We start from the raw sequence: 24,565 nt of genomic DNA, 5'->3' as shown, positions 1-24,565 counted from the left end.
TAGAGGGCAAGAGAACACAATATGTTATACTCAGTACACTGGACGATATGCCCCATGGTAATACCATGTTAAAAGCAGGTATCAACTGGCTACAATCATTCAAGGTAGATTAGATTTGGATCAATCTTTCTCTGTGATGCTCAAAGCCCCTTACTCAGTCTCAACATATGTTTGCACAGAGCTGGATGCCAGGCACTGGTTGCTATGGTAAAGGGAGTGTTGGGCAGCGCTGGAGAAGAGGGCGAGGTCAAATGGAGCACCCATAATGCACCTCAGCTCCCCGGTAAGATACAGACACGGTGTGTTTGGAATGTTGGCTCAGTACCCAGACGTTCCAGAATCTACCGCAGTACTCTGTCCCAATGCCCTCAACCTGCCGCGAGTACCCTAACCGTTGACCCCTAACCCAATGCGCTCCAAACATTCTAGGTAACCTGTAACATCCAACCCGACCCAAATGGTAGAAGAATAATTAATACCCTTCTCTTCTATTTGTCCTCTCCATCGCTCTCTCCTCAGATGTTCTTAGTCCCGTGCACTTCTCTGAGTCACACCCCCCCCCCCCGTTAAACCTAACCCTTCACCTCTAACCATGACCCCTGTATTCCTTTCCTCTCCTCCAAACAGAGCACAGTTGGTTCTGGTTGTTATGACATTGCAGAAAAGGGGTGGAGTAAGACTGACAATGGCCACACCTCCTCCTTCAGATCACAGACAGGGAGATACCGTCACAAACCTGACAGAGACGAGCACTCACACAGTAAGACACGCACACACAGTGATACCCGACCTGAAACAACAAAGACCTTTCTCTGACAGAGCTTGTGCGTTTCAGGGAGTTTCCTGGTGCCGCCCAGAAGGAAAGCTTTGATGACAGCTGCAAAGGCACACAGCATACACACAAGCAGCACGCCCCAGATTCAACCATCAGATTTCAAAGTTTTGTTTTTCAACTATCCTCAAATCTATATTGATCAATATGAGATGTCTATGTTTGGTACCGTAGAAAGTAGTAGAGAGATTTACTGTTGACAAATCAAACTTTATTATCATACATCAACAAAAACATTTATGTGGACAAAAGCAGTGACGTCCTTTCTCTCTGAACACGCACACACACACAGACTGAGAACAGGTGACTGTTCTTCCACAAGCCAGAGGAAAATGTGATTGATTAAACACTACAGATGACGTGCGAACCAATAATCATCAGATGAGTTTAAGGCGGAGTGATGTGATCACAGTGGACACAAAGAAACATGCTCCATATGTCAGGATAGATTCTAAACACATGATGGAAGAGCAGACTGGATATGTGTTGTATAACAGGCAGAGGGCATTACATCATTAAAGCCACAGTCTGTAAGATGTCCAGTCATTTGAACTAAGGAAATATACCCCATTAAGTCAAATTAAGGAATTTTAAAACAAACAAATGACAGCACAGGTCTCTCCTAGGGTTATGAGCTAGAGGCTGGTGTTGGGGTTAGGGGTCAGAGGTTAGACATCAAAACAGGCAAGTGTTAGGGCTGTGTTTGCTTCTTCAGCACATTCACATTCAGTGGAATTAACCATACAAACAGGATGAGAACATGGTGCAAACACTCCTTAAAGGCTCTTATCTTCATATTGTTGCTGGTGGGATGGCAGAGTTGAAAGGATCAGAGGTTAGAGGTCAGTGTCGTGCAGCTTTGCAGATCTTGTCGTAGACCTCGGGGAAAGCGTCCTGACAGCCAAGCTCTTTCCTCAGACGGTGATACAACGTCCCGTCAAACATCTCCCAGAACTCACTGCGCTCCATGTACACATCAGCATACAGCATCTGGAACCTGGAGACACACACACATCATCACAATCTGAACCCTAACTCCCTACTCTCTATAGCCCCTGTTGGGGTGTGTGTGTGTGTGTGTGTGTGTGTGTGTGTGTGTGTGTGTGTGTGTGTGTGTGTGTAAAGAAACTCACCCGTGAACCTCTCTGACAAACTGCTCCAGCTGTCTACACGAGGCTTTAGCCTGGAAGTGTTTAACTCCGGGTTCTCCATACGCTCCGATGTCCACATACAGCTCTCCCTCCTCACCTTTAGGATGAACCATCCCCCGGCCCGGGGGGAGCATGAACGGACACAACCACAGAGGGTACACCTGCAGGAAGGGACATACCAACTCGGTCACACCCCTACAACGAGACATACCAACTCGGTCACACCCCTACAACGAGACATACCAACTCGGTCACACCCCTACAACGAGACATACCAACTCGGTCACACCCCTACAACGAGACATACCAACTCGGTCACACCCCTACAACGAGACATACCAACTCGGTCACACCCCTACAACGAGACATACCAACTCGGTCACACCCCTACAACGAGACATACCAACTCGGTCACACCCCTACAACGAGACATACCAACTCGGTCACACCCCTACAACGAGACATACCAACTCGGTCACACCCCTACAACGAGACATACCAACTCGGTCACACCCCTACAACGAGACATACCAACTCGGTCACACCCCTACAACGAGACATACCAACTCGGTCACACCCCTACAACGAGACATACCAACTCGGTCACACCCCTACAACGAGACATACCAACTCGGTCACACCCCTACAACGAGACATACCAACTCGGTCACACCCCTACAACGAGACATACCAACTCGGTCACACCCCTACAACGAGACATACCAACTCGGTCACACCCCTACAACGAGACATACCAACTCGGTCACACCCCTACAACGAGACATACCAACTCGGTCACACCCCTACAACGAGACATACCAACTCGGTCACACCCCTACAACGAGACATACCAACTCGGTCACACCCCTACAACGAGACATACCAACTCGGTCACACCCCTACAACGAGATCTACCAACTCGGTCACACCCCTACAACGAGATCTACCAACTCGGTCACACCCCTACAACGAGACATACCAACTCGGTCACACCCCTACAACGAGACATACCAACTCGGTCACACCCCTACAACGAGACATACCAACTCAGTCACACCCCTACAACGAGACATACCAACTCAAGTCACACCCCTAAAACGAGACATACCAACTCAAGTCACACCCCTACAACGAGACATACCAACTCAAGTCACACCCCTACAACGAGACATGCCAACTCAGTCACACCCCTACAACGAGACATACCAACTCAGTCACACTTGAGTTTGTCTAATTTATTAGGGTATATGTTACGCTGTGGAATCATGCAAAGTATGTGTCTTACGTGGATGTCCTGGTGGAAGCGTGCGATAGCTGTCTGGATGTGTTTCATGGGGACCAGCATGTCCTGGACAACATGGTGTTGCTCATACAGCTGTCTGATGGTCTCTCCCTGGGTCAGCTTCAACAGAGAGATCTTAGGAGGAACCATCCAGCCAAACAACCACCGGAACACTGGGTGGTTACCAAACGGGATGATGTCCTGGAGACACATTCATGTGAACAGGAATCAGCTTTCCAGCAGTGCAGTGGTGTCCAGTACATTTCAGAACGTTTAGCTATTGTAATGTACGCCCTACAGACCACGACCCTCAATAAGGATAGAATATCAGGAAGCTGTAAAACTGCCTCCTTACCCATCCTCTCCCCCTTCCCCAACAACAACATCCTCTGTCTGCCAGAAAAAAACTACATTATTTATAACATCATTTAAGGTTAGGAAAGAAACAATTACCAGCAAACCACACATGACTTCCTAATAGCAGTGTGTGTGTGCATGCATTAGGGAGACTAATGCATGAGCTGGGGGAGAATATGATGACATGCTGAAATCTGCAGGATAAAAGGGTCACTCTGTATCATCTGTCTAATGCATTGTGTGTGTGTGTGTGTGTGTGTGTGTGTGTGTGTGTGTGTGTGTGTACCTGGAGCTCCCAGAAGATGGATCGTGTGTGTCTGTGGTAGTAGTGGCGAAGAGGGATGTACTCTACTGCTTTCTTGTTCTCTGTCAAGTATCTCTCAACGTGCTTGAAGAACCAAGGCTTATAGTGCAGGCCGATCCGGTTGATCTGAAACACACACACACACACAGAGGAGGGATATGGTTAGATCTTGCAGACAGACAGCACTCTCCTCCTCGCTTGTCCTTCTCAGTGTACCCGGTCATTCTTTCTCGCTTTCCCTCTCTCACCTTGTCGGGTTCAGCGGTGTCAGTCATAGTGCCAGTCATGATAACAGCTTCATCCAGTGAGTACTGCAGTCCTTCTACAAATGTGTTGTTCTTGTCCTCAGACGCCTCACTGAACCGACGGCAGATGTTCTCCAGCCCTCTGATTGGCTCATACTGCAAACGAACCCACAACCTCGCAGGGACAATCTTTATTTCCGCGGCAACCAGGAACCCCAGAGTTCCACAGGACCAAGGGACCGCGTGGAACAGGTCAGAATTCTCCTCCTGTTAGAGAACACAAACACACAGAACAACAGTTCCCTTCCTGTAAGAGAGACACACAGCAGAGGACAGAAACAATCCTCCTCCTCTCTAACTCTTTCCTTCGCTCTCTCTTGTTGTACTGTGAAACCTTTGTTTCCAGATTAGCTTTAGCTAGGTGTTGGCTTGTGTTTACTAATGGATTGGAGGTCTGTAGTATTACTCTGTTAGTTATAGAACTGGAGGTCTGTAGTATTACTATGTTAGTTATAGAACTGGAGGTCTGTAGTATTACTATGTTAGTTATAGAACTGGAGGTCTGTAGTATTACTCTGTTAGTAATACTACAGACCTCCAGTTCTATAACTAACATAGTAATACTACAGACCTCCAGTTCTATAACTATGTTAGTTATAGAACTGGAGGTCTGTTGTATTACTATGTTATAGAATTGGAGGTCTGTAGTATTACTATGTTAGTTATAGAACTGGAGGTCTGTAGTATTACTCTGTTAGTTATAGAACTGGAGGTCTGTAGTATTACTCAGTTAGTTATAGAACTGGAGGTCTGTAGTATTACTATGTTAGTTATAGAATTGGAGGTCTGTAGTATTACTATGTTAGTTATAGAACTGGAGGTCTGTAGTATTACTCTGTTATAGAACTGGAGGTCTGTAGTATTACTATGTTATAGAATTGGAGGTCTGTAGTATTACTCTGTTAGTTATAGAACTGGAGGTCTGTAGTATTACCATGTTAGTTATAGAACTGGAGGTCTATAGTATTACTATGTTAGTTATAGAATTGGAGGTCTGTAGTATTACTCTGTTAGTTATAGAACTGGAGGTCTGTAGTATTACTCAGTTAGTTATAGAACTGGAGGTCTGTAGTATTACTCTGTTAGTTATAGAACTGGAGGTCTGTAGTATTACTATGTTAGTTATAGAACTGGAGGTCTGTAGTATTACTATGTTAGTTATAGAACTGGAGGTCTGTAGTATTACTCTGTTAGTTATAGAACTGGAGGTCTGTAGTATTACTCTGTTAGTTATAGAACTGGAGGTCTGTAGTATTACCATGTTAGTTATAGAACTGGAGGTCTATAGTATTACTATGTTAGTTATAGAATTGGAGGTCTGTAGTATTACTCTGTTAGTTATAGAATTGGAGGTCTGTAGTATTACTCTGTTAGTTATAGAACTGGAGGTCTGTAGTATTACCATGTTAGTTATAGAACTGGAGGTCTGTAGTATTACTATGTTATAGAACTGGAGGTCTGTAGTATTACTATGTTATAGAACTGGAGGTCTGTAGTATTACTATGTTAGTTATAGAACTGGAGGTCTGTAGTATTACTATGTTATTTATAGAATTGGAGGTCTGTAGTATTACTATGTTAGTTATAGAACTGGAGGTCTGTAGTATTACTCTGTTAGTTATAGAACTGGAGGTCTGTAGTATTACTCAGTTATAGAACTGGAGGTCTGTAGTATTACCATGTTAGTTATAGAACTGGAGGTCTGTAGTATTACTATGTTATAGAACTGGAGGTCTGTAGTATTACTATGTTATAGAACTGGAGGTCTGTAGTATTACTATGTTATAGAACTGGAGGTCTGTAGTATTACTATGTTAGTTATAGAACTGGAGGTCTGTAGTATTACCATGTTTGTTATAGAACTGGAGGTCTGTAGTATTACTCTGTTAGTTATAGAACTGGAGGTCTGTAGTATTACTCAGTTAGTTATAGAACTGGAGGTCTGTAGTATTACTATGTTAGTTATAGAACTGGAGGTCTGTAGTATTACTCAGTTAGTTATAGAACTGGAGGTCTGTAGTATTACTCTGTTAGTTATAGAACTGGAGGTCTGTAGTATTACTCTGTTAGTTATAGAACTGGAGGTCTGTAGTATTACTCAGTTATAGAACTGGAGGTCTGTGGTATTACTCAGTTATAGAACTGGAGGTCTGTAGTATTACCATGTTAGTTATAGAACTGGAGGTCTGTAGTATTACTATGTTAGTTATAGAACTGGATGTCTGTAGTATTACTATGTTAGTTATAGAACTGGAGGTCTGTAGTATTACTATGTTAGTTATAGAACTGGAGGTCTGTGGTATTACTCAGTTATAGAACTGGAGGTCTGTAGTATTACCATGTTAGTTATAGAACTGGAGGTCTGTAGTATTACTATGTTAGTTATAGAACTGGAGGTCTGTAGTATTACCATGTTAGTTATAGAACTGGAGGTCTGTAGTATTACTCTGTTAGTTATAGAACTGGAGGTCTGTAGTATTACTATGTTATAGAACTGGAGGTCTGTAGTATTACTCTGTTAGTAATAGAACTGGAGGTCTGTAGTATTACTCTGTTATAGAACTGGAGGTCTGTAGTATTACTCTGTTAGTAATACTACAGAACTCCAGTTCTATAAGTAACATAGTCTCCCACTACAAGGTTCTCTCAAAGAGTCAAACAATAAAGAGAGCTATGCTCACCTCAGTACAGCGGACCAGGCTGCCATCAGCCAGCACCAGCTCAAAGGCAACACAGATGTGCTGGAAGAGTCCATAGATATGAGAGGACGACTCAATACCTGTACCCATCACAAGACCTCCTAGAGAGAGAGAGAGAGAGGAGAGAGAGAGAGAGGAGTAGGCTTGATTATTTAGTAAAAAAAATGGGGGAATAGTCTTTTTTAAATATAACTTTCATTTAACTAGGAACGTCAGTTAATTAAGAACAAATTGTTATTTACAATGACGGCCTAGGAACAGTGGGTTAACTGTCTTGTTCAGGGGCAGAACGACAGGTTTTTACCTTGTCAGCTCGGGGATTCGGTCTGGCGACCTTTCGGTTACTAGCCCAACACTTTAACCACTAGGCTACCTGCCGCTCTAATGCTCAGGAACAGTCAAGATACAGCAGTACCTTGTCTTAAGATGGAAGCCCCCACACACACTGGCATGGCTCCAATGGGTCTTCTAGTTTTTAGATATTGTTCTTTTGGAATAGTCCACTTCTCATTCTCAAGGTGACAATGAAAGAACCTTGTTAATGTGGTCTAATGCAGCTAAAATTGGAAGATCTCTTGCTACAAGGAGTTAAATCTAAAGAGTCACTCGGGTGGGATGGGGGGGGGTTATTTTCTAATTCATCCTATTTTTTCGTTTTTCTTATAATGTTGGAATCAATTAGCATAGCGTATATTGTTGCTTGCATGTACTATGAATGCTCCTTACAGTATGTTATTGATAAGCATGTAATGATTATTATTACGTGATATGGACGTGCACTGACAAGGTATTTGTCAAATGCTGTTTATTCTGACGGTTCATTGAAAACAGAATAATAGCAAACTGTAAAAAAATAATAATAATAATAATAACAACAACATAGAACAGCACAGGACAACAAAAACAACACTGACAAAAGTGAGGACACTTTAGGGATTCGGGGAACTCAATACCCTCACAGGTGAAAAAGAAGAGAGCAGGGTAAACACAGAGCAGGAAACAGAGAACAGAGAGCAGGAAACAGTTCCTTGGTTGTGTGTGTGTGTGTGTGAGAGAGAGAGAGAGTCTCTGTGGAAATCCAGATTAATCTGCAGCGTGCTGATGGGAAAACATTAAGCTGTTGATCTAACATTCATGGATCCGTAAAACCATTATGGAATCTGATCCAGGGGCGCTGTGCACTTCCGAAACCATTTCCTCTGAGTTTCACCTTCGGAACTCTACCATCTATAAACCATGTATCATCCAATCCAATAAGAGAGTGTGATGGTTATCACAACCCAAAATAACAACCCTGTGATGGATGTTATGCCATGGAAATGCTAAGAGAAGTATACTACAATCAACGAGTTAGCCAGCTAACTTTGATAAACAACCAGAAATAACTACTGATGTTCGTTTGGGTTCAAACCTCTTAAGGATCTGACCCTTTTTTTCAATTTTCACCTAAAATAACACACACAAATCTAACTGCCTGTAGCTCAGGACTTGATACCATTTGAAAGGAAACACTTTGAAGTGTGTGGAAATTGTAAATGAATGTTGGAGAATATAACACATTAGATCTGGTAAAAGATAATACAAACGAAAAAACATGAGTTTTTTTATATTTTTTTCCTTTTTTCCCCATCATCTTTGAAATGCAAGAGAAAGGCCATCATATAATATTGCAGTTTAGGCGCAATTTAGATTTAGCAGTGTGTGTGCAAAGTTTCAGATTGATCCAGTGAAGCCTTAATATACTGGACAATATTTTGTATCAAGTATGCCCAAATGTTCCCGAATTGGTCAATTGATACATTTTCAAGTACATAACTATAGAGAACATACAAAACATGATATGGTAATACAAAATAAGAGTTTACACACTCCAGGGAATGTCATACATGATAGATAATTAGCTTATACACTAACTGGCACACATCTAGATGGCCAGGCAGGATGGGTGTGGAGCCAGAGACAGCAGGGGTTCAAACTGTAGATCCCAGTTCCTACATTTGAATATAAAAATGTATTTTATCAAACAAAACTATGCTACATTTTATCTCTGGGACCCTCAGGATGACAAATCAGAGCAAGAGTACTGAATGTAAAGTACATTATTTACATTCAGAGGTGAATGTATCAAACCAGTTGCTGGGATAAGTTTTTTGTTGTTGTGCACTCTCCTCAAACAATAGCATGATATTTTTTCACTGTAATAGCTACTGTAAATTGGACAGTACAGTTAGATTAACAAGAATTTAAGCTTTCTGACCATATAAGAGAGACATTTCTTGTTACTTAAAACGGCATGCTAATCACATTAGCGCACGTTAGCTCAACCGTCCCAGTATAGGGACACCGATCTCGTAGATTAAGAAAGCTAAACATAGATATGTGTTTTTGGTTGTTGAGAGAATTAGACCATGCATATTTCACACTCATCTTTAAAAAAAATAAAAGGTTATTTCAGAATATTAGCCTTCGTAGTATACCCCTCTGGATGACAATTTGACAGTCGTTGTTTAGGACAACAACATATGCCACCATACACTGAGTGTACAAAACATTACGAACACCTGCTCTTTCCATGACATAGACTGACCAGGTGAAAGCCTTGATCCCTTATTGATGTCACTTGTTAAATCCACTTCAAATCAGTGTAGATTTGGATTGTTTTTCAAGTTGGCTGGATGCCCTTTAGCTGGTGGACCATTCTTGATACTCACGGGAAACTGTTGAATGTGAAATAGCCAGCAGCGGTACAGTGCTTGACACAAACCGGTGCGCCTGGCAACTACTACCATACCCCGTTCAAAGGCAATTAAATATTTTGTCTTGCCCATTCTCCCTCTGAATGACACACATACACAATCCATGTCTCAGTTGTCTCAAGACTTAAACATTCTTCTTTAACCGTTCTCCTCCCCTTCGTCTACACTGATTGAAGTGGATTTAACAGGTGACATCAATAAGGTGGTGGACAGTAGCTTTCACCTGGATTCACCTGGTCAGTATCATGGAAAGATCAGTGTATATACTAGAGCTGGGCGATATGGACAAAATTCCATATTGCGATAAATTGCCTGAATTGATGCGATAACGATAAATAGAACGATCATTTTATAACATTAATGTGTACCCCAGGTTTTTTTATTACCCTTTAAAATACTACTACTAGTTTGATTGTTGTACTTATCTTTGTACTTCAGCATCATATCATGAGCGTGTTTAGAGAACAATCAAAAAAAACATACAACAATATATACTACATTATAACCCCAACCCATATACCTAAGCAATAAGGCACCTCAGGGATTTGTGGTATATGGCCAATATACCACGGCTAAGGGCTGTTCTTAAGCTTGACACAACATGGAGTGCCTGGATACAGCCCTTAGACGTGGTATATTGGCCATATACCACAGACCCCCGAGGTGCCTTATTACTATTATAAACTGGTTAGCAATGTAATTAGAGCAGTAAAAATGTTTTGTCATACCTGTGGTATACGGTCTGATATACCACAGCTGTCAGCCAATCAGCATTCAGGGCTCGAACCACCCAGTTTATAAAATAACACATACCACCACACAATATAACCTGATCCATATACAACCAATATATGAGGATGATATGCAGATGATATGGTAACGAGATGCATAGCGTACCGACAGTGAGGTCGTCCAGTTCTGGCAGCACAGGCAGAGTCCAGCCCAGGGAGTTGAGGAGAGCAGTTATCTGGCCCATGTTGACCAGGGGCTCCACACGAACCACCTGTTACACATGCACATGTCCAGGTCATACGGGTTTACACACACACACACACTTTTATATACAGAGCTACAGTGTGTGTGTTTGATCTCCTACCTGTCTCTGTGTGTCCACCTCCAGTATGTCCATCATGTTGATCATGATGTTCTTATTGGTCTTCTTGTATTTCCCCACTCTGAGAGAGACAGTCAGCCAGCCTGGTCGACCTGTACACATGTGGGTTTTCCCCCCCTCCTTCCTCCATTCGCGCACCTGCAACACACAGACAGTATTATACTGTAGATTGATTAAGCTCAATTTATTCGTAAATTGCACACAAGGTCCTACCAAAATTTGACTTACGCTTTTAACCAAACCCTTTAAAAGACACGTGTACATACACATACAGGTTTTGGAGAGGTGTGGGGGGGCTGCCACACAGTGCGCCCGGGGAGCTGTTGTTGTTGGGGGTTAAGTACCTTGCTCAAGGGCACAACAGCAGGCAATGGATTCTAGGATTTGGTACCAGCAACCTTCCTGTTGCCAGCTCACTTCACGCCTGATTTTTTTCCCCCCGTCAGACCCAGGATTCGAACTGGCAACGCTCCAGTTGCTGGCTTGCCTCTCTAACCACTCTGAACACTATGGCCCCTGCCTAAAGGTCTGGAACTTTATGGCATAGAAGCAGTGGTGACCCGTCATTCAGGGCAGGTGGGGCAAAGAAAAAAAAATATATATATATATATATTTAGAAATGTCCTTGCTTTTGAAAGAAAAGCACATTTTTGGTCTATTAAAATATCAAATTGATCAGAAATACAGTGCAGACATTGTTAATGTTGTAAATGACTATTGTAGCTGGAAACATCTGTTTTTTATGTAATATCTACATAGGCGTACAGAAGCCCATTATCAGCAACCATCACTCCTGTGTTCCAATTCCACGTTGTTAGCTAATCCAAGTTTATAATTTTAAAAGGCTAATTGATCATTAGAAAACCCTTTTGCAATTATGTTAGCACTAGAGGTCGACCGATTAAATCGGAATGGCCGATTAATTCGGGCCGATTTCAAGTTTTCATAACAATCGGAAATAATTTTTTGGGGGCGCCGATTTTTTTTATATATATACATATATATTTTTTTATACCTTTATTTAACTAGGCAAGTCAGTTAAGAACACATTCTTATTTTCAATGACGGCCTAGGAACGGTGGGTTAACTGTCTTGTTCAGGGGCAGAACGACAGATTTTCACCTTGTCAGCTCGGGGGATCCAATCTTGCAACACTAACAGTTAACTAGTCCAACGCTATAACCACCTGCCTCTCGTTGCACTCCACGAGGAGACTGCCTGTTACGCAAATGCAGTAAGCCAAGGTAAGTTGCTAGCTAGCATTAAACTTATCTTATAAAAAACAATCAATCAATCATAATCACTAGTTATAACTACACATGGTTGATGATATTACTAGTTTGTCTAGCGTGTCCTGCGTTGCATATAATCGATGCAACGCTGGGGGATGATTTAACAAAAGCGCATGAGAAAAATCACAATCGTTGGACGACTGTACCTAACCATAAACATCAATGCCTTAAAATCAATACACAGAAGTATATATTTTTAAACCTGCATATTTAGCTAAAAGAAATCCAGGTTAGCAGGCAATATTAACCAGGTGAAATTGTGTCACTTCTCTTGCACGCAGAGTCAGGGCATATGCAACAGTTTGGGTAGCCTGGCTCATTGCGAACTAATTTGCCAGAATTTTACGTAATTATGACATAACATTGAAGGTTGTGCAATGTAACAAGAATATTTAGACTTATGGATGGATGCCACCCGTTAGATAAAATACCGTAACGGTTCCGTATTTCACTGAAATAATAAATGTTTTGTTTTCGAAATTATAGTTTCCAGATTCGACCATATTAATGACCAAAGGCTCGTATTTCTGAAAACTGTTGTCCTGATTAAAGAAGCAATAAAACTGGCCTTGTTTAGACTAGTTGAGTATCTGGAGCATTAGCATTTGTGGGTTCGATTACAGGCTCAAAATGGCCAGAAACAAATAACTTTCTTCTGAAACTCATCAGTCTATTCTTGTTCTGAGAAATGAAGGCTATTCCATGTGAGAAATTGAAGATTTTGTACAACGCTGTGTACTACTCCCTTCACAGAACAGGGCAAACTGGCTCTAACCAGAATAGAAAGAGGAGTGGGAGGCTCCGGTGCACAACTGAGCAAGAGGACAAGTACGTTAGAGAATCTAGTTTGAGAAACAGACGCCTCACAAGTCCTCAACTGACAGCTTCATTAAATAGTAACCGCAAAACACCAGTCAACGTCAACAGTGAAGAGGCGACTCCGGGATGCTGGCCTTCTAGGCAGAGTTCCTCTGTCCAGTGTCTGTGTTCTGTTGCCCATCTTAATCTTTTATTGGTCAGTCTGAGATATGGCTTTTCTTTGCAACTCTGCCTAGGCCAGCTCCCGGAGTTGCCTCTTCACTGTTGACGTTGAGACTGGTTATTTACACAATGGTTATTATGGCCAAACAGTTCTATTTTGTTTCATCAGACCAGCCACACTACTTGCCTAGAGAGTTTTCAGCTATACATTTCATGGCTGTTTATTTACCACCACAGACAGATGCTGGCACAAAGACCGCACTCAGTCAGCTGTATAAGGAAATAAGCAAACAGGAAACCACTCACCCAGAGGTGGCGGTCCTTGTGGCCAGATACTTTAATGCAGGGAAACTTTAATAATTTCTACCAAATTTCTATCAACATGTTAAATGTGCAACCAGAGGGAAAACAATTCTAGATCACCTGCACTCCACACACAGAGACGCGTACAAAGCTCTCCCTCACCCTTCATTTGGTAAATCTGACCAGAACTCTATCCTCCTGATTCCTGCTTACAATGAAAAATTAAAGCAGGAAGCACCAGTGACTTGGTCTATAAAAAAGTGGTCAGATGAAGCAGATGCTAAACTACAGGACTGTTTTGCTAGCACAGACTGGAACATGTTCCGGGATTCTTCCGATGTACACCACATCAGTCACTGGCTTTATCAATTAGTGCATTGGGGACATCATCCCCACAGTGACTGTACGTACATACCCCAACCAGAAGCCATGGATTACAGGCAACATTCGCACTGAACTAAAGGGTAGAGCTGCCGCCTTCAAGGTGCGGGACTCTAACCCGGAAGCTTACAAGAAATCCTGCTATGCCCTGTGACGAACCATCAAACAGGCAAAGCATCAATACAGGGCTAAGATTGAATCATACCACACTAGCTCCGACGCTCGTCTTATGTGGCAGGGCTTGCAAACTATTACAGACTATAAAGGGAAGCACAGCCGCGAGCTGCCCAGTGACACGAGCCCACCAGACAAGCTATATCACTTCTATGCTCGCTTCGAGGCAAGCAACACTGAGGCATGCATGAAAGCATCAACTGTTCTGAACGACTGTGTGATCACGCTCTCCGTAGCCGACATGAGTAAGACCTTTAAACAGGTCAACATACACAAGGCTACGGGGCCAGACGGATTACCAGGACGTGTGCTCCGGGCATGTGCATTTTTTACACCACCATGATTTACATGCTAAAATCGCCCAATTGTTAAAGCCGTACTCCTGCTTTTCCCTGTAAATTAATCTCTACAGAACATAACACATGGAAGCAAGAATTTGAACTTTGAACCGACACAAGGGAAATACAATACCTGATACCATGATGAAATGCTGAGCTCCCAGAATAAACTCACACACTGCCACACATTCCGAGATCTACGCAGTGAACCCTGCACAGTTTGTTATCCATTCCCAAATCCCTTGTTCTTTCCAAAATCCCTTTAGGAAGAGGGGGATTAAGGTCCCTCACCCCAGGAATTTCACAGCACAGTCACACACACACATAAAATGTATTATAATTTGATCTGTTATCATCTGGTGTTATCAGGGATCTGTGTTTAGGAACACACGCACGCACGCATCTGGGGTTGTTATCAGGAACCTGTGTGAAGGTCCAGATAACATAACATGTTAGAATTTAGACTGTAATAGCACTGCACAAGTTATCAATTAATAGGCCTTTACATGTAGGGTAGTAGAGTAGAGGCTAGAGGTCGACCGATTATGTTTTTTCAACTCCGATACCGATTATTGGAGGACCCCAAAAAAAAACAATGCCGATTAAATCGGCCGGTTTTTATATATATATTTGTAATAATTACAATTACAACAATACTGAATGAACACTTATTTTAACTTAATATAATACATCAATAAAATCACTTTAGTCTCAAATAAATAATGAAACATTTTCAATTTAGTTTAAATAATGTAAAAACTAAGTGTTGGAGAAGAAAGTAAAGGTGCAATATGTGCCATGTAAAAAAGCTAACGTTTAAGTTCCTTGCTCAGAATATGAGAACATATGAAAGCTGGTGGTTCCTTTTAACATGAGTCTTCAATATTCCCAGGTAAGAAGTTTTAGGTTGTAGTTATTATAGGATTATTTCTCTCTATACCATTTGTATTTCATATACCTTTGACTATTGGATGTTCTAATAGGTACTTTAGTATTGCCAGCCTAATCTCGGGAGTTGATAAAGTTGAAGTCATAAACAGCTTGTGAAGAGCTGCTGGCAAACGCAGTAAAGTGCTGTTTGAATGAAAGCTTACAAGCCTGCTGCTGCCTACCACCACTCAGTCAAACTGCTCTAACAAATCATAGACTTAACACACAGAAATACGAGCCTTTGGTCATTAATATGGTCAAATCCGGAAACTATCATTTCGAAAACAAAACGTTTATTTTTTCAGGGAAATACGGAACCGTTTCGTATTTTATCTAACGGGTGGCATCCATAAGTCTAAATATTGCTGTTAGATTGCACAACCTTCAATGTTGTCATAATTAAGTAAAATTCTGGAAAATGAGTTCGCAATGAGCCAGGCGGCCCAAACTGCTGCATATACCCTGACTCTGTTGCACAGAACGCAAGAGAAGTGACAATTTCCCTAGTTTAATATTGCCTGCTAACCTGAATTTATTTTAACTAAATATGCAGGTTTAAAAAAATATACTTCTGTGTATTGATTTTAAGAAAGACATTGATGTTTATGGTTAGGTACATTCGTGCAACGATTGTGCTTTTTCGTAAATGTGCTTTTGTTAAATCATCCTCCGTTTGGCGAAGTTGGCTGTCTTTGTTAGGAAGAAATAGTCTTCACACAGTTCGCAATGAGCCAGGCGGCCCAAACTGCTGCATATACCCTGACTCTGTTGCACAGAACGCAAGAGAAGTGACAATTTCCCTAGTTAAAATAAATTCATGTTAGCAGGCAATATTAACTAAATATGCATTGATTTTAAGAAAGGCGTTGATGTTTATGGTTAGGTACACATTGGTGCAACGACAGTGCTTTTTTTGCAAATGCGCTTGTTAAATCACCCGTTTGGCGAAGTAGGCTATGATTCAATGATAAATTAACAGGCACTGCATCAATTACAGTGGGGCAAAAAAGCATTTAGTCAGCCACCAATTGTACAAGTTCTCCACTTAAAAAAATGAGAGGCCTGTAATTTTCATCATAGGTACACTTCAACTAAAAATCCAGAAAATCACATTGTAGGATTTTTAATGAATTTATTTGCAAATTATGGTGGAAAATAAGTATTTGGTCACCTACAAACAAGCAAGATTTTGGCTTTCACAGACCTGTAACTTCTTCTTTAAGAGGCTCCTCTGTCCTCCACTTGTTACCTGTATTAATGGCACCTGTCCCAGAGTCCCTGTTCACAACCTCAAACAGTCACACTCCAAACTCCACTATGGCCAAGACCAAAGAGCTGTCAAAGGACACCAGAAACAAAATTGTAGACCTGCACCAAGCTGGGAAGACTGAATCTGCAATAGGTAAGCAGCTTGGTTTGAAGAAATCAACTGTGGGAGCAATTATTAGGAAATGGAAGAAATACAAGACCACTAACAATCTCCCTCGATCTGGGGCTCCACGCAAGATCTCTCCCCGTGGGGTCAAAATGATCACAAGAACGGTGAGCAAAAATCCAAGAACCACACGGGGGGACCTAGTGAATGACCTGCAGAGAGCTGGGACCAAAGTAACAAAGCCTACCATCAGCAAGGGCATTGAAGATGAAACGTGGCTGGGTCTTTAAGCATGACAATGATCCCAAACACACCGCCCGGGCAACGAAGGTGTGGCTTCGTAAGAAGCATTTCAAGGTCCTGGAGTGGCCTAGCCAGTCTCCAGATCTCAACCCCATAGAAAATCTTTGGAGGGAGTTGAAAGTCCATGTTGCCCAGCAACTGCCCCAAAACATCACTGCTCTATAGGAGATCTGCATGGAGGAATGGGCCAAAATACCAGCAACAGTGTGTGAAAACCTTGTGAAGACTCACAGAAAACGTTTGACCTCTGTCATTGCCAACAAAAGGTATATAACAAATTATTGAGATAAACTATTATTATTATTATTGCAAAACTATTGACCAAATACTTATTTTCCACCATAATTTGCAAATAAATTAATTCTAATTTTGTCTGTCATAGTTGAAATGTACCTATGATGAAAATTACAGGCCTCATTTTTTTAAGTGGGAGAACTTACACAATTGGTGGCTGACTAAATACTTTTTTGCCCCACTGTATATGCAACGCAGGACAAGCTAGATAAACTAGTAATATCATCAACCATGTGTAGTTAACTAGTGATTATGTTAAGATTGATTGTTTTTTTATAAGATACGTTTAATGCTAGCTAGCACCTTACCTTGGCTCCTTGCTGCACTCGCATAACAGGTAGTCAGCCTCCTCGTCTCCTCGTGGAGTGCAATGTAATCGGCCATGATCGATGTCCAAAAATGCTGATTACCAATTGTTATGAAAACTTGAAATCTTCCCTAATTAAGTGGCCATTCTGATTAATCAGTCGACTTCTAGTAGAGGCCCAACCGGCCACCAGATGGCACTATCTTGTTTAATCTGAGTTTGACTTCAATGTGCTCAGCTGGCTATGCAATTGTTTCCCCCAGCGACCGGCTCATACATAAAACATCCTTCATTCAGGCTGCAAAGGCGTCGGTTTCCTCAACTCGATCTATTGGTCCACCGACCTAAAAGAACTGGGAAAATATGTGTACTGTCTTAGTAAAACAATATTTTCCACCACCATGCTAGAATGGCCAATGCTACATCCTTAATGTTGCTGCACTGTGTTCAGGCAGGGGTAAACAACAGACTGCTGCAACCTGATTGTCTGAACGGTGCGGTGTGCAACATCTGGAAATGTTGATTGTTTTATTAAGACAGTAGGCCTACGCATATTTACTTGCAATACGGCTTTCAAAACATATGGCCCTTATCTTTCATCAGTGAGAAACAATACTTCAAATAAAAAAGATAACTACTACAGCTAGTGTTTGCACAGATCCATTCAGCTATGGGTGTGTCCATCCGACGAAACTACACTTCTGCTACACTTCCTGAGTTACACTTACACACATGCTAGATAACTAATTAGCACAGTTGGTCGCCTCTTGTCTTCCGTCTGTTTTCCTTAAACAAGCGCTGTAGCATGGAGACACGGCCTTGTAGGAACACTAACCCTATCAAGGCGTGTATCAATATAAACTTTTTTTAATGATTTCTCACTGATATGAAAGATAAGGTCCTTATACTTCCAAAACTGTACAGCAAGCGATGCATATTAATGTTCAGACCGAGTATCAGGGATCTTAACAAAACTCCCCCCTACAGAAGACACCTTCGTCCAATGACTCTAATGTGTAATGGAATGGAGAGTCCTGATCAATGACATTTGAATTAAACCAGATCAAAGTACAGTATGGTGACCAAATTATGAAAAATCACTGTTGCTTCTACTTTGATAACATTTGATCATAAAGTTACTGGTCCCCTCCCCCATGTCAAACACTTCGATTCAGGAGGCGGGTGTATTAAGGGGTTAAGGTGACATCACCCTAACCCTCATTTTAATACACCAATGATAACATGATGTTCTCTTACCTAATCTAAATAAGTACCGCTTTGTAACCAACATTGAAGGCGTGTTTGTAGAGGGGCGTAGTTTATATAGCTAGATAGCTACTCTACTGGTGCCAACAGTAGGGTTACAGTAGGGTGTCAGCAAATATATTTAAAAGTTTACCCTATTTATCTCTGGCAAAGATACTTACATATTTCCCCTTTCATCTGTGTCTGGTGTTAGCTAGTTACTGGCTACCTAGGGCTTCAGCCAGCATGGAAGAAAAGGGGGAGGGCCGTTCAAAACCCGAAGCAGTTGTCAAGTAAACACATCAGTCAGTGTTGCTGTGAACCACATAAGAGACATGCCAAACGGGAGATGTATATATATATAAAACGTTGACATCATTGATGCAATTTCAATGTTGTTAGAGTTGCTTTGTGTTGCAACACTGAATCCAAGTTACTTGACATAGGCGTTTTATAGCTGTCAGTCAAGGCAAGCTCATGAATTTAAGCTCCCTGCCCACTCACACTGTCTTTTCAAACTTCCTGGTAGTTAGTAATTTTCTCAAATAAATTTCCACTCCTATCCAAAACAAATATTATGGGTGATATTTTAGTCACACAGGAGGCTATTTTACATGGGAATCAGAATGACTGTTCGGGGCCTTTAATATTATCAATTTATTTAAATAGAGTATTATCACAGGAGTGCATACATAATTGATATTCAGCCTCGTGTTCTTACTTGTCTCTGGATGTTCCATACGCGCTGGTCGTGCTGTTTAGGCGCGGAACACATCTTGAAGATGAGCCACGCGCGCAGGTAATAATACACATCAAATATGACTGAGAGCGGCAGCAGAAACAGACAGACGAATATCCATCTCTGATGAACGATCACGTAGTCTAAGCCTTTCACCTTGATCCACAACAGAAATAGTACTACCAGTCCACCAAGATACAGCAACGGATCCATTGTTACCGCTCTGTTGGTCTACTTGGCCTGATGATGGTCCAATGGGACTTTTCCAGAGAGAAAATCCCTTCTAGGAACAATCGATCTTCTATGACCTTTAGTTGGGAGCGAGCGATGCAAGATTAAAAAGCTTCTGCTTTTAAAATCCAACACAGATTGTTTATGCCAACACGTGCACACACATAAATTCACACACACTTAAACACATAGATAGGTGTGTAAATTTTGAAGTTAGAATCCAGCCACTCCTGTCGTTCTCTCTGATATGCGAGTCTGGCTGGGTGGTCGGCTTGCCCCGCCTCTGGCCGGTGCTCATTGGCGAACCATGCGTCAATCGGGATAACTCCAGTTGCATGTCGGCGCGCTTCGTCCAATCAGAGAGCAGAAAGCTCGTCACACCATTCACCCCCTGCTCATGCTTTCATTAACATACAACAGTTAGGTAATACATGATATAAATCAATAAAACGTTGTAAAAACAAATACAATTATTTTAAACTAGGCCTACAGTATTTCAATATCCTATTATATGCATGATACAATTATTAAACTATATGAAAAACAGGCTATATTAATTCAACTATAAACTATTATAACTTCCATATAATTACAATAGTAGTTATTGCGATCATATAGCCAGGAAATAAAACTATACCAATAAAACAGGTAATAAAACTACATTGATTATTAGGATACATGAAACCCTAACCAATGAAAATAAATTGAATGTGTGAATACAGTGCGAATACATCCTTAAATATCCATAGTTAACTATTAGTCTGAAATCAAACTAGATAAATAATACCATATGCCCTATCCATACAGTGAGGTAGGTCTGGATACATAGCTTTAGCCACATCTATGAACTGTCACAGTGACAGGAGCCATGCTTGACTTGGGCAGGAGGAGCTCACCGGAGCTGAGTACCAACACCTCAAATGTTCTACTGCTTGAGCTCCTGTTCCTCTTATAGAATAGTAGCTCAAATGTATTGTGGAGCTCCTGTTCCTCTTATAGAATAGTAGCTCAAATGTATTGTGGAGCTCCTGTTCCTCTTATAGAATAGTAGCTCAAATGTATTGTGGAGCTCCTGTTCCTCTTATAGAATAGTAGCTCAAATGTATTGTGGAGCTCCTGTTCCTCTTATAGAATAGTAGCTAAAATGTATTGTGGAGCTCCTGTTCCTCTTATAGAATAGTAGCTGAAATGTATTGTGGAGCTCCTGTTCCTCTTATAGAATAGTAGCTCAAATGTATTGTGGAGCTCCTGTTCCTCTCATAGAATAGTAGCTCAAATGTATTGTGGAGCTCCTGCACCTACATATAAACAGTACCGGTACCCAAAATGAGTATCGACTCCTATTTCAGTCCAAGTCAAGCACTGGCACAGGAGAGATTTCTGCGAATACACATACACCGAGGCATGCAAACATGCACACACATGAATGGAGCATTACTTGCCTGGTGAGTTGTACACACACATTAGACAGAGGGTGGGGCGCCAGTAATTAATGGGCTCTGCTGTCAACTCGTCTGTCTCTCCTGCCCGGAACACGCACACCACACACTAATTCTCTCTCTTTTTCTCTCTCTCTCTCACACACTCACTCAGCCCTCCCGGATGATTCTCTCCTGCTTTCAGTGTCTTCATTTAAGAAACTGTATGATATTGACAATTTTTTTTATGTGAGCTTCTGGATATCATTGGAAAATGGGTCTCTATTATTCTAAAAGAAATTGATGGTGATCACCTCATCTTTTGTCTTCATTTCATCATCCAGTCTGGAAGGAATAAAAGAAAACCAACATTTCCTCCATTTCATTTGTATTTCTACTGCTGTACCTGAAGATAATGAACTCTGTGCAAATGTTTTTCAACTTTAACTTTCATTTAACTTCAAATCCATTCATCACCTTTGCTTCTTGAATCCAAATAACCCACACGGACCTGGGAACCACACTTGGAATGGGACCTGGTCCCATGGAACTGACCAGAACAGAGCACGCCTAACGGGTTATTTACCAGGGGGTTACATCCCTGGTGATCCCATAGAGAGGGAGATGCCTTCCCTGAACCACAGAAACTAACACACACACAAACCTCATCCCCGGAGGTCCCAGAGCGATGCCTTCCCTCCACCACGGCGCCATCTTCCTCGGAGTCTTTCTCATCGCGACAGGCGGCTCCACTGCCTTTCTCACCTCCTCACAGGTGGGTACCATAAAGAGATACAATGTACAATCTATTATTATTACTGTTATGATTATGGTTAATAATAAAATAATGTTATGTATTATTATTACAGAGCCGCCTGCAGGCGTTCTCTCTGTGCTGTGTGGTGCTGGGAGCCGTCATGCTGATCCTGGGGCTTCTCTGGGCCATGAGTAACAAGCACCAGGTAGAGTACAGCCAGGGAGAGTACCCCAACTTCCCCCAATACCCCCACCAGGGAGAACACCCCAACTATCCCTACCCACACCCAGACCTCAACTACCCTGGCCGGTACACCCATCCTGACCTGGGACATGTCCTCTTCAGCCCCCGTGGTCCTGTTGGACACTTCCCAGAGTCCCAGTCAGCCCTACTGCAGAGGTAACACATCCTTCTTGAATTGTTATTGTTGAATTGAAAGTACATTAAAAGGTCAATGAAAGGTTACAATGCACTGTGCATGTACTGTAACTGTCCTTTATGTGTGTGTTTGTGTCTAGGACTGAGCACCAACGGCGAGGTGTGTATGGGGCTAATGATGTGGACTACCCCCCACTCAGCCCCCCTTCCCGCTACCCCCCCGGGCTGGGCCCCCCACCTCCCTACGAGGTCGCCATAAAGACCACCTGTAGCTCCACCCACCTGCGCCGCGCCTACTCAGACACACACCTGGCCTCGGAACCCCTGTTTGGCCGATCACGGGAGATCAGCTTTGAGGTGTGACATCACCAGACAGGCCCACACACTGCCTCCACCCACCACACTGGAGGAGGAATACTGTGGCCACACCCTTCACCCAGGCTCTTCCAATCAGCTGTCAGCCCATAGGAAAAGGCAGGAATAGGAGATTGCCCTAAAGCAACACTCTGAGCAGCATATTATCTGTCTGTCTTCAACAACCTGTAGTTGAGCATGTTTTCACAAGCTACCTTTTAAATGAGACATTGAGTTTGCCTGGTGCAAAGGAACCGATGGAATAGCCCAAAAGTGCAAACCACACTCAATGTCCGCAGTGCCTTTTCCTGCCTCTGCTAGCTCTTTACATTATATGCATGTGTAACAGAATATAAAAGTTAAATACTATTTAATTTATGTAAAGTTCAGCAAAATAGTCTGAATACTTTAAATGATTTCATGTCATCTAATAGTCCTTTTGAAATCCAAATGTGATACATTAATGTGTCTGCGAGGACATCTAGTGGTCAGTCGACATGCTAGACAATTAAAACCATACAAATACCACATCCAGCCCCCTCCTAAAGGGTTTTGTCTAGCAGGGATACAGCTTCAGTCAACATAGAATTTTCTTAGCAGGTTTAAAGGCGACGCATGGTCAATCTGTTGTCTGCATTCGCCGTGCAGCATTTACGGTGAGACGGCCTCTGCAGAAATCAGGGCATTCATACTTCTTGTGCTTCGCGGATCAGCGCAGAGCTGTTGAGTAGAGCTGTTATGAAGTAAGTTGTCGAGGAAGTGAGTTTGTGTTTGTACAGGACCTCCCGCCCCCATCTACCGTCAACCAATCATGTCAATGCAGGACTATACAGCGCTGTATGGATCCCTCCACATTGTTACAACATTTGGGAGGCGCATGGCGATGCGGTATGGAGCTCAATTTGGCCTCTTGCACGAGTCCGGAGGCCACGAAATTGCGTCACACCCTCCAAATGGTGTCTCCTACCACATTTTCAGATCAAGCATATAATTTACGCAGCGGTTTAGGTTAATGTAGCAGGTTGTTAAGTTTAGGGAAAAGGTTAGCTAAAATAAAAAATATAACGTTTGACGTCAAATTTGACAAAAGCTGTATCCCATCTAGACATGACCCTTAAAGGCTCTGCATGGTCAATCTGTAACACATGATGGATGACCCACCTGTTCTGCCACAAGGAGAATGTAGTATGCAGAAACAGGCTCCACATACACAATCAGCCCAGAGATGTATCTCCTTGGCTGATTAATTAATGAGTTATGGTACTTTATAAATGCACGTATTGTTATTCTGTGCAATTTTGTTGTATAAGACTATGAATTTAGGAATTAGATTCCAAGGGCCTCATTTATCAATAATGCATAGGCACAAATCTGTGTGTAAATAATGCTTGGGATAATTTCCACGCAAAGTGTGAGATTGATCAATATGAACATTGGATTGAGGCTGCACAAATTTAAGCACAGCCATGACATTGGGTATGCACAGTGGCATGTGGTGGAATAAGGGAACTGCTTGTCAAGTGTAGAATGAGGAAAATATATGTTGAAAATGTGTGAAGTTGGGAGAGTAATCATTAAATATGTTTTTTTTATTCCATTGTATTTCCACTGAATTCATGCAACATACACTACATGACCAAAAGTATGTGGACACCTGCTCATCAAACATCTCATTCCAAAATTATGGGCATTAATATGGAGTTGGTCCCCTCTTTACTGCTATAACAGCCTACATTAATCTGGGAAGGCTTTCCACTAGATGTTGGAACATTGTTGCAGGGACTTGCTTCCATTCAGCCATGAGGATTAGTGAGCTCGGGCGATTAGGCCTGGCGTATTCCAATTCATCCCAAAGGTGTTCGATGGGGTTAAGGTCACGGTTCTGTGCAGGCTAGTCAAGTTCTTCCACACCAATCTCGACAAACACTTTCTGTATGCACTTCGCTTTGTGCACAGGGGCATTGT

The 24,565-nt window shown here is 42.0% G+C and overlaps 2 protein-coding genes across 2 annotated transcripts; one reads left to right on the top strand and one right to left on the bottom strand.

The window, feature by feature from the left end:
• Positions 1-1,021: 1,021 nt before the first annotated feature.
• Positions 1,022-19,967, bottom strand: LOC139406676 (24-dehydrocholesterol reductase). The gene is made up of 9 exons (XM_071149549.1): positions 19,445-19,967; positions 10,783-10,938; positions 10,584-10,689; positions 6,913-7,031; positions 4,175-4,438; positions 3,909-4,052; positions 3,269-3,466; positions 1,966-2,144; positions 1,022-1,829 (listed from the first exon to the last, which is right to left on the bottom strand). Exons 1-9 carry the CDS (start codon positions 19,673-19,675, stop codon positions 1,676-1,678), a joined length of 1,551 nt encoding a protein of 516 aa, XP_071005650.1. The 5' UTR covers positions 19,676-19,967; the 3' UTR covers positions 1,022-1,675.
• A 1,307-nt stretch (positions 19,968-21,274) lies between these two features.
• On the top strand, positions 21,275-24,197 carry LOC139406675 (uncharacterized). The gene is made up of 3 exons (XM_071149548.1): positions 21,275-21,886; positions 21,981-22,267; positions 22,387-24,197. The coding sequence occupies exons 1-3, from the start codon at positions 21,800-21,802 to the stop codon at positions 22,607-22,609; spliced, it is 597 nt and encodes a 198-aa protein (XP_071005649.1). The 5' UTR covers positions 21,275-21,799; the 3' UTR covers positions 22,610-24,197.
• The last annotated feature ends 368 nt before the right edge of the window (positions 24,198-24,565 follow it).

This window comes from Oncorhynchus clarkii, chromosome 4 (genome assembly GCF_045791955.1).
Source record: "Oncorhynchus clarkii lewisi isolate Uvic-CL-2024 chromosome 4, UVic_Ocla_1.0, whole genome shotgun sequence".
In the NCBI taxonomy this organism is placed as follows: domain Eukaryota; kingdom Metazoa; phylum Chordata; class Actinopteri; order Salmoniformes; family Salmonidae; genus Oncorhynchus; species Oncorhynchus clarkii.
This window is presented reverse-complemented; position numbering and strand designations above follow the sequence as displayed.

Coding starts and splice junctions, on each gene's coding strand:
- LOC139406676 (XM_071149549.1), bottom strand. CDS start 19,675: ATGGATCCGTTGCTGTATCTTGGTGGACTGGTAGTACTATTTCTGTTG. Junction 10,939..19,444: donor TATGGAACATCCAGAGACAA/GTAAGAACACGA, acceptor TGTGTGTTGCAG/GTGCGCGAATGGAGGAAGGA. Junction 2,145..3,268: donor GCTTCCACCAGGACATCCAC/GTAAGACACATA, acceptor CCCTTCCTGCAG/GTGTACCCTCTGTGGTTGTG.
- LOC139406675 (XM_071149548.1), top strand. CDS start 21,800: ATGCCTTCCCTCCACCACGGCGCCATCTTCCTCGGAGTCTTTCTCATC. Junction 21,887..21,980: donor CCTTTCTCACCTCCTCACAG/GTGGGTACCATA, acceptor TTATTATTACAG/AGCCGCCTGCAGGCGTTCTC. Junction 22,268..22,386: donor CAGTCAGCCCTACTGCAGAG/GTAACACATCCT, acceptor GTTTGTGTCTAG/GACTGAGCACCAACGGCGAG.